Source organism: Aegilops tauschii, chromosome 2 (assembly GCF_002575655.3).
Source record: "Aegilops tauschii subsp. strangulata cultivar AL8/78 chromosome 2, Aet v6.0, whole genome shotgun sequence".
Classification (NCBI taxonomy): Eukaryota; Viridiplantae; Streptophyta; class Magnoliopsida; order Poales; family Poaceae; genus Aegilops; species Aegilops tauschii.
The window spans coordinates 526301637-526322348 of NC_053036.3; the positions used below are offsets into that span (position 1 = coordinate 526301637).

The 20712-nt window shown below is 42.7% G+C and overlaps 1 protein-coding gene across 1 annotated transcript; it reads left to right on the top strand.

Annotated features, from left to right (window-relative positions):
* Positions 1-4831: 4831 nt before the first annotated feature.
* LOC109772213 (serine carboxypeptidase-like 19) lies at positions 4832-13475 on the top strand. The gene is made up of 15 exons (XM_020330906.3): positions 4832-5020; positions 6259-6364; positions 6440-7592; positions 7727-7872; positions 7956-8032; positions 8124-8246; positions 8345-8447; positions 8636-8673; positions 11646-11747; positions 12022-12105; positions 12203-12388; positions 12483-12676; positions 12764-12877; positions 12972-13017; positions 13114-13475. The coding sequence occupies exons 3-15, from the start codon at positions 7441-7443 to the stop codon at positions 13195-13197; spliced, it is 1449 nt and encodes a 482-aa protein (XP_020186495.1). The 5' UTR covers positions 4832-5020; positions 6259-6364; positions 6440-7440; the 3' UTR covers positions 13198-13475.
* Positions 13476-20712: the final 7237 nt, after the last annotated feature.

Below are 20712 nucleotides of genomic sequence, written 5' to 3' on the forward strand. Positions count from 1 at the left end.
TGTCCAAAGAAGACGGATAGATCAGAGAGAATGACAAGGGTATAAAATAACACATACTAAACCTCAAAAGGACTCAAATACTTTCAATGAATTATCTGATCATAAACCCACAATTCATCGGATCCCAAAAACACACCACAAAAGTTACATCGGATTAATCTCAGATGAGATCATTGTATTGAAGATCAAAAGAGTGAGAGAAAGCCATCTAGCTACTGCAATTGACCCATAGGTCCCATCGAAACTACTCACACGTCATCTTAGAGGCAACAAGGTTGATGAAGATTGCCTCCCCAATGGTTTTCCCCTCCGGCAGAGTACTGGAGAGGCCTCCGGATGGGATCGCTGAAGAACAAAGACTTGCGGCAGCGAAAAAATTGTTTTGGGACCTCTACTGGTGATTTCTGGGTATATGGAAACTTATAGCACTGGAATTAGGTCAAACAAAGGCAGAGGGGGGCCACAAGGCACCTGGGCGCGCCCTACCCCCTAGGGTGTACCCCTACCTTGTGGTTCCCTCGTGTATCGTCTGGTCTTCTCCCGAAGCTTCCAGTGTCTCTTTTTGTCCAGAAAAAATCATCAAAAAGTTTCGTCATGTTTGGACTTCGATTGGTATTGATTTTCTAGAAAAACAAAAACATGCATAAAGCAAGAGCTGGCACTAGGCACTGAGTTATAGGTTAGTCCCCAAAAATGATACAAAATGGCATATAAAGCATAGAAGATTGATAATATAATAGCATGAAGCAACTAAAAATTATAGATACGTTGGAGAGGTATCACGCGCCACCACTAATGTCATTCGCTTTATACGTTCGGTGTGGGCGGCAGTAAAGCGATTGTGAAAGTTGGTCCATACCGCCTCGCAAAGGACACGAGAAAGAGGATGCGCAACAAATAGTCCATGAAACCATATTGATTACCGGCTTGGGTTATTACGACTTGTTATCGGATTAGTGTTTGTTCTGTTGCAAAGACCATGTGGACTTGTCCGGTTCATGCGTCTAGTGGTGCTGCAGCTTCTGGTGTGGTTCAGTAGGTGGGTTTTTTGTTAGTGCAAGCTAAAAGTGCAACTAATCCCAGGGTGATTTTGGTCATTAATAACAACATATATGTCATTGAACTAATGCCTATTCAAAGATTGATTTCAGGAAAGTTCAATATTAGCATGGCAAGGACATGTGGAAGTGGACCCCTCAAAATGCTATGAAAACATATTGACGCAAAGCTCCAAGACTCTTAATTTTTGGTTAAGTGATCCAAGACCACATTGAGTCCATAGGAAATCCAATACTATTAAAAGGGGATGAGGTTTTGATCATAAACCCTCAGCCACATTCCCACATTCCAATCTATCCAAACCCTAACTTTCAAACTCGGTCCCAACGAAACTTCCACATTTGGACCCACCGAGTTGATCCTAGACAAAGCCACAACCAAACTCTAGAAATTTGGTTCTACTGAGATGACGTTCGGTCCCACTGAAATGTTGTGACCAAGTTTCTGTAACCCTTTCACTCCATTTTGGAATTACCGAGTTGGTTTGATCGAAACTACCGAAACGGGGTTTCACTTAGGTCATCACATATCGGTCCCTCCATGTTGATCCGTTCGGTCTCATCGAGATGCCTAACGTTCGAATATTTTACACCGGTCGGTCTCATCGAGATTTGTTTCGGTGTCACTGAGTTGAATCAAAAGGTTGTAACAGTTGGATTCTTGGTGAAGGCTATCTATACCCCTCCACCCCACTCACTCTCTAAGAGAGCCATCAAAATGGAACTACACTTCCACCATTCATTTTCTGAGAGAGAACCACCTACTCATGTTTTGAGATCAAGATATTCCAATCCAACCATTTGAACCTTGATTTCTAGCCTCCCCAAGTTGCTTTCCACTCCAGTCCCTCTCCTACCCAAGCCAAATTCGTGAGAGAGTGATTGAGTGTTGAGGAGACTATTTTCTGAAGCACAAGAGCAGGGAGTTCACCATCAACACACCATCTATTACCTTTTGGAGAGTTCTGTATCCTAGATTGGTTAGGTGTCACTTGGGAGCCTCCAAGATCATGTGGAGTTGAACCAAGGAGTTTGTAAGAGCAAGGAGATCGCCTACTTCGTAAAGATCTACCCTGAGTGAGGCTAGTCCTTCGTGGGCGTAAGCCATGGTGGAATAGACATTGTTGCTTCTTCGTGGACCCTTCATGGGTGGAGCCCTCTGTGGACTTGCGCAACCGTTACCCTCCGTGGGTTGAAGTCTCCATTAACATGGGAGTACAATAACAACACCTATCTAAACCACGCCAAAAATCATCGTGTCTTCATTGCGTTTGATTTCTCTAATCCCTCCTTTACGTTCATATGCAAAGGCTTTACTTTCCGCTGCACTACGCTTAGACTTGCATGTGTAGGGTGTTGTTTGACTTGGTAGAATTGCTAAAACTTGCCTACAACTAAAATTGGGAAAAAGGTTAAGTTTTTTTATTTGGTCAAGTAGTCTAATAACCCCCCTCCCAGACATTCTTTCGATCCTACTTATGCAAGGAGAGAGGCACACTGCTATTTCTGGCTGGTTGGTATAGATGCGACGCGAAGAGCCATGTTGGTTCTTATCTATCCTACCACGTTGCGAGTGCCACGTCCACCCACATCATATGGTTCTAACCGGCGGTTCATACCATTTGGTTAAGTACGGCCAAGCAGGTGGTTTTGAGCGGTCAAGAATAGAGAAGGGGATGCCAAAAAGGAAATATGTCTTTGGCCGGGTACAGAGCAGCGGAGCCGAGCAGACCGTGTACCTCGTTAGGCCTTGGTGCCAATTAACTCCTAAAGCCACAAAATGTGGCACATCTTGGTAAAGTGACCATTGGCATTTGGAATGACACTCGTAGGTCTCGGTGGAGTCAGGTCGTTGTCGGATCCTTAGAATCTATTCAGATTTCGTTTGTCAGCACATAAGTTCGAACTGTAAAGAAGAATATAAGCTTGAGCGGAAACCATTTTTCACATGGTTTCCTTCTGCTCGTGTGGTTCCGGGTGGGAGCATATGCCTTGGTTGAAGTTTTAGACTATTGCCCAGCCACCCCATGCCCGTTCACTGCTAAAGAAGTTAGAGGGACCTCCACTCTAAAACCAAGGCAGTTCACCCACGCTTCGTGGAGTCTGCCTTTGGATATCCATCTGCTTGTCGGCTGCCCAACTCGCACGGGCAAACCAACGACCCGTGCTCACAGGACACTGAGCGGGGTTCGAATGCAACAGGGTACCTAGAGAAGCCGGGAACAACCGACCCTCGTATGCAAACAATCCGGCACACAGGCGGACTAGGATTGCCCCTTGCACGAGTTGCCATGTGGGAGAGGGTAGACGCGGACGCAGCCCATGTTGTTTTTTTTCCTTTCAGAGGGTAGTTCTGATGTGATCGTGGTAGGTGTGGCTTCTCATGTTTTCTTGTACAGTGTTGGGCTAGTCACACTTGTGCTACTAGCTCGTATGTTTTTTCTTACCTACTAGTATGAAAAATTTCGCAGCGCTTTATATCAGTTTGACCGTTTGTGTCTTTATTTATAAAGCATGCGAAAGCCTAAGAGGACCTTGGCAGTTCTCACATGAATGCTACCTTTAACGGTTGTTCCATAATATTCTTCAATTGGTCATCAACTCATCATGAACATGATTAGTCCCAGGACATTGGTAATTGCCTTTAGCTTTCTTGATGTTACCTTTTGTTGAGGCATATGAATGCTATGTTTAACCTTCCATTATCAATTACTGGAATCCAATCCTATCTTGGAGGCGTTTAGGAAAAAAGTTTCGTGACATCCAATTAAGAAGTTTTCTTCCCTGCTCCTTTGTTTTTCAGTGCCTTTTAGAAATTTCAAGCCAAGTACTAGCTAACAATTAAACTAATAGTAGTATGCAGGTTTTCTTTTCTACAAAGGATAATCATATGTAGGTTATTGGCAAAGATTAACCCATTAGATTTTTATTGAAGGTGATCTCTTACGATTGTAATTTTGTACTCCCTCTGATACATATTAATTGACGATGGTTTACTACAAAGTTAGTGACTAGAGGGAGTAATATTTTTTTAACAACATATTAATTGACGATGGTTTACTACAAAGTTAGTGACCAGAGGGGGTAATATTTTTTAACAGATGTGTGAAGCAAATGATCAAAATTGATCAGTAACAAAAAAAATGTCTTATATTTCTAAAGAGGAGTGTTACATAATATAATATATTTTTTGCGGGCAACATAAAATCGTTTTTGCTTCGTCGTCGTCTATGATATTGTACATGTTGTGCGTGATGATTTCCTTTGTTATATTTATTTTGCAGGTCGCGTGATGACTTATCTCGAGAGTTACCAGATACCTTCTTTTTCCAAGGCAACTTGCCACGCCTGACACATGATATTATGTTGATTGGCCATCTAGTAGCTGTCAGAAAAGGATTATCCATCTAATATGACATAATTGTGTGAGTGGTGACATGTTAACAGAGTATTATACACAATGAAAACATTATTATTTTGAAAAGTCCCATGTGGATCATGCTCACGATTGTTCTTCTGCTGCCTTACGGCATGTATTTTGCGCATATAGGCTTTGAAGCAGTAGGGGAAAATATCCTGTGCTCCGAAGGATTCCGTGCTCCGACTGCACCGTGCACATCCTGAGCTTTGGATACAGAATGTAGGGATGGGATGAAAACCAAACGCCCCACCCATCAATTTTTTCAAAAACCACCTCAGGTAAGTACAAAATAGGTGCAGCGCTTCTCGAACCTGTGATGCCCCAAGCTTACACGAACATATAGGGATACGGGGCTGCGGCGGCGGACCTCGCCGTGTGCTGCGCCGCGACCTCACCGGCGGCTACGATGCGACCTCGCGGTGTTCCGACGTACAACAGACAATCCGTCCCAGCCCCGTGCCGCCATTCTCCCACCTCGGCGCCACCCCCTCACCACACCCGGCACCTACCTGCGCCATCCGCCGAGAAATTGGGCCTTCAGGTATCTTTTTCGATGATACAACCTTGTTTTTTTATTATGTATTTTGGTTCTAATCCATCATCCCGAACCTGCAACCTTTGTAGCTCCTTTCTGTGTAAAATTTGGTGATATCTCTCTGCATCAGGGCGCAGGAAAAATAGTCACTGAAACAACTTGCTATTTCTTTTTGTGTTGACTACATATTTGAGAAATTACTCATAGAAAAATGTCAGCAACTTCTGGCTCGAGATGAGTTCGAAGTAATTTCAACTGAGTCCAAAGTAAAATGTCAGCAAACTTGCGTATAGAAAAAAATTCAGAAACTTAGGACAAGTAGTTTTGGTGTGAGGTGCATGAAGCATCTAGCACCTTTACAAATTAATGGAGGTTAATAATAGCAAGTCCATTCCCATGTAGTCAGATCCTTGGTTATATTTTAGAATCAATCGTTCTGACACAACGAATGGAGAAAATGGCTGGTATGGATAAGCAAGACAGTTTTGCTTAGAAAGAAAGGAAACAAAAAGAAAAGAGAAGCTAGATGCAGCAGAACATCCATTTTTTGCAAGTTTTGGTTCAGAGTTCTTTCCTATTCCGCATGTTCATCCTAATCCTATATATGGGTGAAGATCGAATAGTCCAAAATAACTAAGCTACTGCCTGAACATTATTGTTTGTTTGTTCTGAAAAAAGTGGGGCTAGCAATTTTAGGACAGTTGATTCCATTTCATCCTCCTCTGCTACTATGACCACCATGCCAATTAGAATGGAGCTAAAATAGTAACAGGTAGATTTGGTTTAGAAAAAATATGAGGAAGGAAAAAAAAGTTGGGAACAAATATCTGAAAGAAAAATAAAAAAATATCATCATTTAAGGAATGAGTCTGCAGCTAATTAATTAGAAGGAGCAAATTAAGCAGCAGATGAGATGCGATTGGTGGGCATTACTATCGTTGGGCCCATGGAAGTGGACGAAGAACTCTTGCATCCCATTGTTGATCATATCCACCTTGTAATCACTCATCACCCTGACACAACAACAGAAAAGCCATAGCGCAAAGGATTCTTCTTTCAGAACTAGTTTTGGTCTTTTGGTTCCTCATTCAGGTGTAAAAAATAATTACTTTACAAGTAGTTTTGGTTGACTGAATTAAATTTGCTAGCTCTTTTGTCTTCCTCATTCAGATGTTTTTTTACTTATAGCAGTTGTTTTGGTTGACTGAATTAAATGTATTAGCTCTTTTGTCTTCCTCATTCAGGTGTAAATAATGGAATTGCATTCCAACAGATTTAGCATTTTTGTGCTATGCGTCATGACATGCCTTGATGCATTGCTAAATATATGCTGCTGCACTCTGGAAAAAGGTAAATAGACCATAATTTAAATAGTATATCGTTTGTCATGTTTTCATAATAATTCGCTTTTCTTCCTGTTTGCAGAGCAAGTAGCATCTACAAAGGTTCAAAATCAGCAAATTGTAATACTTACCAAGACGGATATGACAATTCAAACGGTATTTATATATCATCGATGAAAACATGTTGAGTATGTTTGCAACTCTTTCACTTTAACTTGCTTGATATTTTGGAGCACAGCGCAACCCATTGGAGCGGACACCCTTTACCTTCCATTAAATAATGGATGAAAAAGTTCCTTCGTTCATGTGATATATGGACCTAGGTCAAGTACACCTGGTTGAATATGTTGGTCCAATATATGTATACCCGTTAATTTGCTATGCCTTGGTTGTAAATATTGGGATGCAACTCTAGTTATGTGCTTCATGGTAGATTTATGTGTTTTATCACGCGTGTCGCTCATGATATTGATGTCGTACTATGAGCTTTGAAATGGCGAGATGGTTGTAGTTGTGTTGCCTTCTAAGTTGACAATGGTGGTTAATATAGCTGATGTTGTTGTGCATCTTTGGTGCAGAATTTATGAGTCCAAAGATCTTGGTTCATGAACTTACTAACTCTTTCTTTTCTTTAAATTAGTTTTACCTTCTGAAAACAACTTGCCAAATGTTTATGTCATTAGTATAGGGAAATCTGTCGTGTATATACGTGTTGGATGAATGTATCAGTGTGAAAAAAGAAGCTACCGACGCACATGATGGACATGTTCTTTCTGTTCCAAAATTGGAGCGCCACATCTTTTGAAGTTAGACTAGAGTATGGGTAAGTTAATTATTCTGTACCTATATGGGGGGCTTTATGCAAAATTCATAGGATGAGGCGTCCACATTACATCTAGTACCTGCATTTCTCATCCAACGACTGTGCTGCTCACGGTGCAGCCGGAGTACTCCATCACTGGGAGTACAGGATATGCTCTCGAAGCACTAGGTCTCAGCCTCTTTCTAGAGAACAACAAAACGGAGCAACTCGCAAAAAACTAAAAACTAAAACAGAGCAAAAGGAAGCGGTTGACCACCACAATGAGCGGGCGGCTGCTCCTGCTCCTCCGCCTGATCCTCTGCATCGTACTTACCACAAGGCAGCTCGCTCTCGCCGGCGCAGCCTCCAGTTCCAAGGTGGTGACCAGCCTCCCGGGGTTCCAGGCCCCCCTCCCCTTCCACCTCGAGACCGGGTGCCCATTTTCTCACTCTGTTCTTTACTCAAGTTTTTCTACGCACCCAAGCGGTAGGAGGTGCCGATGTGCGGGATCTCCTTGTCTCCTTGGTCGACTCCATTGGTTATAACCTGCTGCTGCTTAATTACAAGGTACGTGGAGGTGGACGAGGACAACGGCACCGAGCTGTTCTACTACTTCGTCGAGTCCGAGGCCGGCGGCGAGAATGCCCCTTTCCTCCTCTGGCTCACCGGCGGCGACCACTGCTCCGTACTCAGCGGCCTCGCGTTCGAGATCGGTACATTTTGTTTGCGTTCTCAGGCCATTACTCTCTACGTCATATCATACTCAGATGCATACACATGTCAACCGCAACTACAGGTCCATTCAAGTTCGTCGTAGAGCCTTACAATGGCACCATACCGAGCCTGGAAATCAATCCCAACTCATGGACCAAGGTCGTCGATCGGTCATGTTTCGCAATCTGCAGCTAGCCAATTAGCCGTCCGTACTGCAAATTCACGCTCAATTCTGTATTTTCCATTTCAGGTGGCGCATATCCTCTTCGTTGATTCGCCGGCCGGGGCAGGATTTTCCTTTTCCAAACAACCCAAAGGCTACCATGTTGGGGAAGTATCTACCTCACTGCAGCTACATGATTTCCTCATCAAGGTGCTACCTAACCTAACTGATTTGATTTGATTTGATTTGTTGCCACGCATTGATTGGCTGCATCTCTCTTACTGTCTGATCCACGTGACCTTGTCCAGTGGATTAGGGACCATCCCAAGTTTTTATCAAGTCCTCTCTACATCGGGGGAGACTCGTATGCTGGAAAAATTGTACCATTCATCGCACAAAAGATTTCCCAAGGTATGGACAGTTGCTGTATATTTGCACGTATATTGAGCATGCGTTTATAGTTGACTGTATTCGCTGATTTCACCACAAGGTAAACGTGGTGAGCCATCTCAAAATGAAAAAAAAAGTATTAACTGAGTTCAACTCTATCTTCATGTTTTTTTACGGATGGCGTCATCTTTATGCTTTCGTCCCTACAGGTAATGAAGTTGGAAGGAGACCCCTTCTTAATCTCAAGGTACCTACCGTAACTCTCACAATTCTACACAAGAGACTATGGAATAATACATGTGGCTAAAAACTTGCCTGTCGTGAAACACGCATCAGAAATGTGTACGTGAAGGTGATATATCGTTATCGGCTTTGCTATTCATCAATTACAATTATTATGGTGTTTCTATAGTGAGTTTAGGATGGCTCGCCACTCTTGTCACAAGATTTCATTCATTATTGTGTTTGTTTTATGGGGCATCGTTATAGTATAGGCCAATCTGGATCGCAACCACCCCGAGGTCCCATGTGTCAGGATCATTAGCTTATATCATGGGTCCGGTCCAAGTCACCAACACATACACATCCCAACGATTTATCCAATTATGGGTCCAACCCAAGCGCAGCTAACACATGTGCATCCTTACAAGTATGTCAACATAAAAGAAACAAATAAGAGGATGGTGTCCCCTCACGGCATGTGTTGCTGTCACGGATGGGGATGTTGTTGCGCTTGTTTCCAAGAGTATCTTTTATTTCTGAGTTGTGCCTTTTTTTATCTCTCTCGTGCGCAAATTTGTGTGTGTATTCTCTGAAAAACTAAGCGAGAAAATTAGATTACAACTAGAGAAAATAGTTTCTCAGATAGGCGGCATGCTAAATGCAGTGTGTGGCATATCACTTGCTATCATCTCCACAGGCGTCTCGGGGCTTCACTGTCTATATGTACAATGAAAGGGAGCAACGACAAGCGTGTTTGTTGATGACAACATATGTACGCACCCACTACCGGCTATGCCACATAATACTGTCTTCAGTGTTATGCCACATAATACTGTCTTCGGTGTAGCAACACCACTAGAGGAATGACAAAGGAAAATATCATTGGAAAATGTGGAGTGATGTGTAGTTTTAATTGTCTTGTTGCATAGAAGTGAAATCATTCATACTTTGGATACTCATTCCGAAAGCTATTGTATTCTGAATTTTCACTCGAAAGGTACGCAAAAGAAAAAACTTGGTGTCCCTTCATGTGTGGAAAAGAACACACGCTTGTCATTGTGTGGCCACAACCTGCGGGTAAACTTTGAGGGGGGGGGGGGGTCATAAATTTGACCCGTTAACATAAACAATGTTGAATTTGTTGTTTCTGTTTTTAAACTATGTTTAATTTTGGATTCTTAATATTTTGTGAGATTGTATATATGCGTATTATATCTACTTCATAGATTATCCTTAGATATTTTGACAATGTCTAAAATTTGTATTAATTCGCCGGTGCACCGGATGCAACTGCTTCCTGCTTCTTGGATCGTGCTTTCTTCCCAAGATTCCACATTCTCCCGGATCATTAAAGGATGAAGGATGTCGATTAGGGTGGGGGTGGTTGAATAGGAGATTGCAAGTTTTAATCATTATTTCTATTTTAGCGAGTTGCATATATAAATAATATGTGAGTGTAACTACCTGAGACAACCTACATGATATGGCAACTAGCAAAAAAAAAGGTCAGCACTAAGAAAGTAAAGGAGTAAGTCATAAAAATAACCAAAAAGGGCTCGGAGTCAATGTTGATTAAAACTGAAGTTAAATTCCTTGGAGTAACTCTAATATTTGTGGGAGACGTTTGGCACACCAAGTCAAAAACGACTAAAAAGGTCCAGCCTACTTCTGGTTAAGCTTCGGCCACAATGTACGAGCTCAACCGCCAAGGGTAGATCTTGAGGGGATCTTCGATCTTTACAAATTCTCGAGGCAAATCCAGATCTTTGATGCTCCCGGTGGACTCTAAACGCCTAGGAGTCCCAAAACGCCTAAGCGGTAGGTATGAAAACTGAGTGCAAATTATGAAGCAAGTGTTTTTTTTTTGCGAGAAAACTTTGAATCTATTCATCTTCTTAGTGAAAGCAAAACACAAATGAAAATCTTGTAAACAAATACAAAGAGACATTACCAAAAAGGAATACAAAGCGAACCTGTTGCGGACACCTATACGAAAATGAAAGGTTACTGAAACATAAAACCCCCACAACCATATAGAAAAATACACCAAAAATAACAAAAATGTTCAAATGCGTACGAGCGAGCATACCTAGAGGATGTGAGTGGGAGGTGTGTAGCCGGGAGACAAGAATCACAAGACTAGTGGGATGGGGGATTTTTTGTGTGTGGATAGGAATCGGTTGTTCCCAACGTGTACATGGGCTGGGATGAAATGGGCTATGCCGATAAGCGGAAATTTCTCCACATATGTTTACTAAAATTTTCTTTTTATTTGAAGTTTCACCAGAAAACGTCATTCTATCTCCATTCCATTATAAAATATCCATTGTGCTTCTGTAATGTAAATTCCGTTTCCGATTATGAATTTATGCTCTGTTTTTTTTCCTGAATGGACGGAAAAATTCTGCCTAGTTTTCACCCCTAGGAAGAAGCATGTAAACCCACACACATTACGTCTGTTCATGAAACGTAGATATAGTACAAAATCCAAATTACAAATATTGTAATCATTGCATTGCTATGTACGTTCATATATATAGCAATATATTAGATTAAGGCACATGACATTTTAACTGGTAAAGGTAAAATATGCTAGAAAACTCAACAAAAAGTATCCATCCTTTAATTTGGTATGCCATCTTTTGATTGACGAAGCATAGACAACGGATCTTCATAACTATGCCTAACCGGATCATGGTCAATGGCGTACATATACCATTTTAGCCGATATAGAACTTTAAAATTATATGGCTAAACCTAAACATATCTATCTTTTTGCAGTTTAAATAAGCACACCATGTTAATCAGCTATAGTTTGTTCTGCAAAAAAATATCTCTACGCAGCAACCCGTGCCTCCAATATTTTCGTAGCATGTGTAGAGGACACACAGTTATATCCATATCTTTTTCTTAGCAGTATATACCTGCTTTTGGTAGTGTGTGAGTGTGGTGTTAATATATCTGATGCCATGTTTATGTTCATTTCGTCACCAACAGGGCTATCTATTAGGTAACCCGGCAACAGGTGAAAGGATCGACGAAAGCTCCAAAGTGCCTTTTGCTCACGGATTTGGTATAATATCAGATCAATTATATGAGGTAATTAACCTCGCCTGTATCCATTATCCCGTCAATCTGCTCATACAACCTTATACTCTTTCTGTTCCTAAATATAAGTCTTTTTGGAGATTCCGCTACAAACTACATACAGATGCATATAGACATATTTTAAAGTGTAGATTCACTTATTTTGCTTCGTATGTAGTCCATAGTGGAATCTTTAAAAAGACTTATATTTAGGAACGGAAGGAGTATGTCAGAACTATGTTGTGATACAAATAGTACTCAAATAGTATAAATTTCTTTCATACAGACAATATTGGGTCATTGTCAAGGGCAAGACTACAAGAATCCTACAAACGTGCTGTGTGCTAAAGCTCTGGGTACTTTCCATAGTGTAAGAACACGCCAGCCAGGATAACTTTTACTCCGTAAATATGAAGTATATGGCCGATCACTGAAGGTTACAGCGGTTCCAAATAATCCAATTGCAGCTCCTCTCCGAAGTTATGTTGCCCCATATTTTGTGGGACAAATGCGTTTATTCATCTGCTGGACCGCACGCGGAGACGGACGACTCGGCTGGTGCTGGCAGGAAGATCTTAAGCGAGGAAGCAGCTGGAATCAAAATGGGGAAACGGCTGAAACATCCGCCAGTTCGTCCTCCGCTTGACTGTATTGTAAGTCAGCATCATGCGTATGCCTGTAGTACCCTACCCTGTATGTGTTCCCCGTTTCGTGGACTGACCCGATCATGCATGCCCGATGGATCAGAACTACGCCCACTACCTGTCGTATTTCTGGGCGAACGACGAGCGCACCCGGGACGCCCTCGGCGTCAAGGAGGGCACCGTGGACGAGTGGGTGAGGTGCCAAGATGGCGGTGTCCCCTACACCAGGGACATCGTGAGTACCATCAAGTATCACCGGAACGTCACGGCCAACGGCTACCGTGCGCTTGTATACAGGTCCTCACATTTTTGCCCTGTTACTACTGCATACAGCTTAAAGATGGAGTGTCATTCTGATAGGATTTTGTTTGGTGTCCATGGCAGCGGCGACCACGATTCGGTGGTGCCACACCTGGGGACGCAGGCGTGGGTGAGATCGCTCGGCTTCCCGATCGTTGACGAGTGGAGGGCGTGGCATCTCCATGGCCAGTCTGCCGGGTTCGTCGCCGTCGTCTCCTTCTCGTTGCATGTTCTGTTTATTTCACTCGCTAACAGTGATTTCTTGCTTCATTTTTCTCTCACGGGTTTGCAGATTCACCGTAAGTTACACCAACAACATGACATTCGCGACCGTAAAGGTAAGCAAATTACTTAACCTTCTCTGCGTGTGTTGGTGGGAGGCACAGTTTATTAGAAAACCGGTTCTAAATTGCTGCTCTGGATTTGGTTTTCAGGGAGCCGGTCACACGGCCCCTGAGTATGAGCCTGAGAAGTGCTTCGCCATGTTCAGCCGTTGGATCCTGAATCAACCACTCTAATCTATTGTATTTTGTATTGTGAAAAGGAAAACCATGTACATGTAGAACCTTGTGCATGTAGTTCCCCTTGAACAAACATGCACATCCAGGATGTGTTGATGAAATATGTGAGTTTGTGACTTTGCGTTCGACTCTCTCGCTAGTGTGCGGGTTGAATATCTGATTCTTTTTGTGAGAAGCTGGTTTCTTGAGGTTTTGGCAAGAGACATACGGTCCAGTCATGTATATGGTAATGTTCAGTCGTTTGATAAAGCATGCAGCTGCCATTTTGCACCGTATAGAGTGTTGTCTTCTACAAATCATTCTGATTTTTTAACAGTATCTTCAGCAGTAGCTTTGATACTGATAGACCTTGGATCGGTGTAGGCTAGTAGATCCGGTGAACCTACCTTCTCCAGGTGCGGATAAGCTCGGTCCAGTGCCGGCCATGGTGAAGTAGGGGCCGGTGATGATGTGGACAGAGAGTGGACGGCGGCGGTGGTGGAGCTTCCCGCGAGCACCGCGCTAACCCTAGATCGGTAGGGATTGTAGGTGAGGATTGTGGCAGCGATTAACCTTGTAAGTCGTGCCCCGACCCCCACCTCTGTTTATATAGCGCGGGTCACAGGGGCCCACCAACCATGGTTTGGTTGGGCGTCCCCGATCAGGGCGCGAGTCAGGGGCCCGTTCGACCCGTTGGGTTCGAACGGGAGAGAGATCAACCTAACATTCTCCCCCTTGATCTCAACTTTACTTTTAACTTTATACTTTCTAGTTTATTTGTTTCATCACATATTGGTACATAGAGCATGTTTCATCATCACAGCTTAATTGCCGATAGAATCATACAGCTACAACATACGTTATGTTTAGAAACAAATTATGTTCCTTTTGGGCCTATCCAGGAATCATAAGGCTTTCCCTTAAACCCATGCCGGCTAAGTGTTCCTTGAACACATTGGGTGGTAAGCCTTTCGTTAGCGGATCCGCAAGCATATCTTTTGTCCTTATATGCTTGAGACTTATAGTTTGATCCTGGATTTTATCTTTCACAACATAATACCTTATCTCTATTGTTTTGGCAGCATTACTCGACTTCTTGTTGTGAGCATAGAATACTGCGGGCTGGTTATCACAGTACATCTTTAGATGTTTGTGAATATAATCTACCACTTTCAAGTCGGGTACAAATTTCTTTAGCCATATCGCCTGCCCCGTGGCTTCGAAGCATGCTATGAATTCTGCATACATCGTGGATGATGCAACTATCGACTGTTTGGAGCTTTTCCACGAAATAGCTCCCCCAGCGAGGGTGAATATGTATCCTGACGTGGATTTTCTATCATCTCTGTCCCCCACAAAATCTGCGTCTGAATACCCTTTTATCTATAGGGAATCACTTCTCCTGTATATTAGCATGTAGTCCTTCGTGCCTTGCGCATAACGCAATGCTTTCTTTACCATCTTCCAGTGCTCTAGGCCTGGATTCTCTTGATATCTACCGAGTACCCCGGTGATAAAAGCTAAGTCAGGGCGAGTGCACACTTGTGCATACTGTAAGCTGCCAACTGCCGAAGCATATGGTACTGCTTTCATTTGATCGATCTCATACTGGTTCTTGGGACATTGGAATTTCCCAAAACTATCGCCCTTGACTATTGGAGCAGGTGTGGCTTTACTCGCATGCATATTATACTTTTTAAGAACCTTTTCTAAATATGCTTTCTGAGATAGTCCTAAGACTCCATTGTTCCTATCTCGGTGAATTTCTATGCCCAAAACATATGATGCTTCACCAAGATATGTTATGTCAAAATTTGAGGATAAGTATTTCTTTGTTTCTTGTAGTAGACTAACATGACTACTAGCAAGCAGGATATCATCCACATACAAGATTAGGAAAATATATTTCCCATTTTTAAACATTGCATAAATGCAATTATCCTCAATATTTTCTTTAAATCCAAAACTTTTAATCGTTTGATTAAACTTTAGATACCACTGCCGAGAGGCTTGTCTTAATCCATAAATGGATTTCTTCAGGCGGCATCCCATATTTTCCTTGCCTTCCATGATAAAACCCTTGGGTTGTTTCATGTAGACCTTTTCTTTTAAATCACCATTCAGAAATGCCGTCTTAACGTCCATTTGATGTAACTCTAAATCAAAATGAGCAACTAATGCCATTATGATTCTGAAGGAATCCTTACATGAGACTGGAGAAAATGTCTCATTGTAATCTATCCCTTCTCTTTGTGTAAATCCTTTTGCCACGAGTCGTGCTTTATACTTTTCTATATTCCCTTTAGAGTCATACTTAATTTTGTAGACCCATTTACAGCCTACTGTTTTGGCTCCTTTGGGAATTTCCTCTAAGTCCCAAACATCTTTGGAACTCATCGATTTCATCTCGTCTTCCATTGCCTTCATCCACTTTGATGAATGAGGGCTTCTCATGGCTTCTTCATATGAGGTGGGATCTTTTTCCATATGAACCATTTCTGTGTTATAAACTTTAAAGTCAGTAGAAATAGCTGACTTTCTTGGTCTTGTAGACCTTCTAAGGGCCTCAGTTTCTGGCACATTTTGTGCCTCAACTTCTGGCACTTCTTCTAAAATTTGCTATTGCACCTCCCTTTCATGCTCAACAACGGGTTCAGTCGGCTTCTGACGGACAGGTTCCGGGTCTTCCCCCATAGCTGTGATGGGTGGAGTTGCAACTGGTAGTGAGAAAAATGGCTCCTGAATCATCGGATTAGGTGCATGCACCCTCTTCTCCTCAAGATCAATTTTCCGAGCTACCAAGCTCCCCCTCATCATTTCGTCCTCTAAGAAGACTGCATGTCTCGTTTCTACAAACTTTGTATATCTGTCAGGGCAGTAGAAACGAAAACCTTTTGATCTGTCTGGATAGCCAATGAAGTGGCAACTTACTGTTTTGGGATCTAACTTTGCAATGTTTGGATTAAACATTTTGGCCTCAGCAGGGCACCCCCACACCCTGAAGTGTTGTAGGGAGGGCACCCTTCCTGTCCATAGCTCGTACAGTGTTTTGGGCACCGACTTGCTTGGTACTCTATTGAGAATGTGAATGGCGGTTTTAAGCGCCTCCATCCATAATCCCAATGGCAAGTTGGAATAACTCATCATGCTGCGCACCATATCCATAAGTGTACAGTTGCGCCTTTCAGCTACTCTATTCTTTTCTCTCAGAGTGGGATACATTAAAAGCACATGAGTTATCATATCTTTCTCTTGCTAGAATTTCTCCCGCCATACGGGATTTTTGACATAATATTATGTTAGCTTTACCCCGTTACGCAGGTATTTTCCCAAACTTTTCCCGCCATGCGGGTAATTCCCTGTAAGGGAATATGAATGCTAGAATTGGCTCTTTTGACTGCATATTCAATCATCAAATTTAGGAATAAATCTGAATGCTCTTTTACACACATGCTTAATCCGACATTGGTCAAATTAAACACGCATGTTGCTTGTTTCATATAAAATCATGTTAACTGAAAAATCTTTTCATAGAGAGTACATGAAAGGCATTCATCAACCAAGACTCTCAATGATCTATCTCTTTTCTTTTGATGCCATTCTTTAGAGAGAACATACTCTTTTCGTGTCACAAGTACCTAGTCATTTGCTTTCACAAATGAAAGCATGAAAAACTTTTAGTCTGAGAAAACTTAGCCAATAATCAACAATAATGGGCATAAAAATAACCCTACGTTGGTCTGGTTAAAAGAAATGCACATTAAACTTTTGAAACTTTCTTTTATATTCTAAATCACTGTTGTGGTAGAATTAGAATAAACATCATCCTTCTACATTAATTCCATATCACCGTTGGGCGGAAATGGAAATAATGCATATAACTCATAAACAATGTGATGATAGTATTTGTATTAAACAACTTTGCTAAGAATTAATCATCATCATCAACTTTATTGTAGTGGGAACAAGAAATATAAATTTCTCTAGTTCAAGAGCATTTCTTGATCTTTATTCATTCTCTGAAAATTGGTCACCTTGATACAAAATTTATCAGAGATTTAAACTTTGAACATAAGACTCATAGAATTATAGCACTGTTATCATCAACGTTGGTCAGAAAATAACAATACCACATTTTCTTTTGTCATAGCGGAAACTATCTGCATCTTATTTCACCCATAGGGGAAAAACATTGCTAATAACATTTCTTCCAATTAAATTTTCCCGTTGGTTCCAATTTAATTGGAGGATAAAACTTTTATTTTGCAACGGAAGCTTTACAATATTCTATTCAAAAACAATTCTCTACTCTTTTACTCTCTAAGAAATTTTAACCGCTTGGTTCAAAAATGCATTAGAGAAGCAACAATTTAATCTTTTACTTTAGTTCTATTCACTATTAAAGAGCACTTTTATTTTAAATAATAAAACATGATCATGTTATTAACAACGTTGGTCATAAAAATAACATAATCATATTCATTTTAATAATCACTTTAACATGCTCTTAAAAACATAATTCTTTCTAAACTTTTATTTTCTTTGTAAAAGAGCACTAATAATTATTTACGCAGCGGAAAAACATGAATAAAAATTCATGAACTTTTTATTCTTTACAGAAACTTTTCTTTTATTAAAGAAGAATTAATGAACTTTATTATTTTCTTTATAAAATTCCTGAACTTTTCTTTTTCTGAAAATGTTCTATTTTCATTTTCAGAAACTTTTTGTGTTTACTTTTATTTTCTAAACAAATTTTCGTTGGATTAATTTGAATAGAAAATCTATATGAAATTTGCCCAAGACTGGACACAATAAGAAAAGAGAATACTGAATCTGCCGCCCGCGCGACACGGACGCAGCCAACCGGGAGCGAGTGATCCGGCCCACGGCCCGCAGCAAGTTCCAGCGCTGGCGGTCTAATGGCCTAGGGCCCCCTTCTCTTTCGGCCCAGTGGCCCGGGTGGAGCTAGGGTTTTGATCTGTACCGTTCGATTGGATCGGAGGAGGCAGCGGTTGTTTCGCTCGAACAAAATGGGGCAGCGCCCCCCGACCGAAAACCCTAGCGCCCCATTCTCTCGATCTCTTCTCTCTCTCCCGCAGCGGGAACCAGGGCAGTGCCCCGGCCGGTAGCGGCGGCGGCGGAAGCCAGCGCGCCGCGCGCGCCTCCTTTCCCTTCGCCTTTCTTTCCTTTGACTGAGAGAGAGAGGACACCTGCAGCGCCGTCCTCTGTTCCCCTTGCGCCGTCTCGCTGTGGCTCTCCTCGCCGGAGACCGCAGGAAGAGAGAGGGGTTCGCCGGCGGCGCGCCACCGCGCCGCACGAGCACCCTGTCCCCTTCCCCTTCTTTTCTTTCTCCACCCAGCGCTTCCTGTAACAGAGAGAACGAGAGAGGAACGCCTGTGCCGTCCTCTGCTCCCCTGCTCTTGACCGCGATCTACATGGAGCGGTCGGTGGCGGCGTCGTGGCCTTCCCCCTCGCCGGCTGTGCGTCCACCTCGCGGTGAGCGCGCCGCCGTCGAGCGGTTAGGCTGTGGTGCCCTTTGCCCCTTTCGGGGTAGTGTTCTTCGTCCCGGATCCTCGGCGTGCCAATGCGATTCGGGATCGAGAGGAACGGCGCGGCCGGAGCGGCGGCGCAACTTTTCTTTGAGATGTCTTTGCCCTCTTTTTGCTGTTACGGTTCTTGAGGAAGGGGATCTGTTTTTCTTTTTCTGTTTTTGTTTCTTTGTACCGAAATCAACTAGCCCGATCTGGCTGATACCATTGATAGACCTTGGATCGGTGTAGGCTAGTAGATCCGATGAACCTACCTTCTCCAGGTGCGGATAAGCTCGGTCCAGTGCCGGCCATGGTGAAGTAGGGGCCGGTGACGATGTGGACAGAGAGTGGACGGCGGCGGTGGTGGAGCTTCCCGCGAGCACCGCGCTAACCCTAGATCGGTAGGGATTGTAGGTGAGGATTGTGGCAGCGATTAACCTTGTAAGTCGTGCCCCGGCCCCCACCTCTGTTTATATAGCGCGGGTCACAGGGGCCCACCAACCATGGTTTGGTTGGGCGCCCCCGATCAGGGCGCGAGTCAGGGGCCCGTTCAACCCGTTGGGTTCGAACGGGAGAGAGATCAACCTAACAGATACCTCTAATTTTTATTTTCATTATTGCCTTCCTTTGATTTTATACTTCTACTTTAGGCATATCATTTTCTTGCACAGCATTGGTGTTTGAAAAATGCCCCCAAATCTTCTCGCAAAATATTGACAAAACATTCTCCATCCAACAAAAATAGTATTCCCCATCTGTCGTCCACAAATAAATGTAGACATTTCATTTTTCTCACTTAGAAAGCATCTACCCTTTATGTTGCTCTAAAAATCCCCATAAAATCACATAGCAAGTCCTTGCAATCTGGACAATAACTATTCAAGAAAATAGGACTGGCCCGTGCAACTTTGCGGAAAAAGCTTAGGCGTAGTTTATGCAAAAATCATAGCTCATTTGGGAACCTATTTTCCTCTGATCCAAATGGGCCCAAACTCTGTGAGCATTCCCCTACACCTGTAATGCTCACATCACCCAACTCTCAACCTCTAATTCTTCAATTTTGAGCTTCTGCCATTTCCTCAAACAATTGGTAGGTAGAAGGTGATGTGGCATGTCTCTGGCCGCCACTAGCGAGGCCCAACGCTTCCCTCCTGCCACTGCTTCTAGAGCTCGGTGTCGATGCCACCAACCAGCCACTCTAGTCTATTGTATGTAACATCATCTAGTAGGTCTAGGAGATGTTTGGTTCATGTTGGTGAACCCTACCAAATATTTTCAACAATTGGCTAGAAATTCTCGAACACTCTATTGGCCAAACAATCGACAAGGTTTCGGAATGTGAAAAGTTGGCAAGATTTCATAGGTGACCAAAACTGATGTGAACTAGTATTCAAGAGATTTTCCTTCTTTGCATGCCACGAATGATTTTATTTTATTCACCACACTCTTATAGCTAGGCATTTATTCTTTCTTTCTGATTTTGCGGCAAAAAAAGATTCGTATTGGGCGAAGTATCAAAGCGGTCTTGTAAAGTTAGACATTTGTTCCACAAGTAAAGAATCATAATAATTTAGATCTTCTAAACTCAGATTTGGAATCCAAGCATAATCCAAAGCAAAGAGTATTGGTTTTTTCTTCTCACACTAGTAGGAAAAGGGGTTTTTACCCCGGTTCATAAGGGCCTTTAGTCCCGGTTCTGGAACCGGGACTAAAGGGTCGTTACTAATGCCCTAGCCCTTTAGTTCCGGTTCTTACACGAACCAGGACTAAAGGCCGTCCACGTGGCCAGTGCGGGGAGCCCAGGCAGGAGGGCCTTTGGTCCCGGTTGGTGCCACCAACCGGGACCAATAGGCATCCACGCGTCAGCACCTGGCAGGAGCTGAGGTTTTTGTTTTTTTGAAAGGGGGTGGTTTAGGGGTTTTGGGGGGTTAATTTAGGTGTTTCATATATTGTGTTAGCTAGCTAATTAATAGAGAGAAGTGTCCTCTCTTATCTCCGT

What these genes read in the sequence shown, in the direction of transcription:
- LOC109772213 (XM_020330906.3), top strand. Translation starts at nt 7,441, where the DNA reads ATGAGCGGGCGGCTGCTCCTGCTCCTCCGCCTGATCCTCTGCATCGTA. An exon ending in CGCACAAAAGATTTCCCAAG is followed by an intron (nt 8,448 to 8,635) that starts GTATGGACAGTT and finishes TCGTCCCTACAG; the next exon opens with GTAATGAAGTTGGAAGGAGA. An exon ending in GTCCTCCGCTTGACTGTATT is followed by an intron (nt 12,389 to 12,482) that starts GTAAGTCAGCAT and finishes CCGATGGATCAG; the next exon opens with AACTACGCCCACTACCTGTC.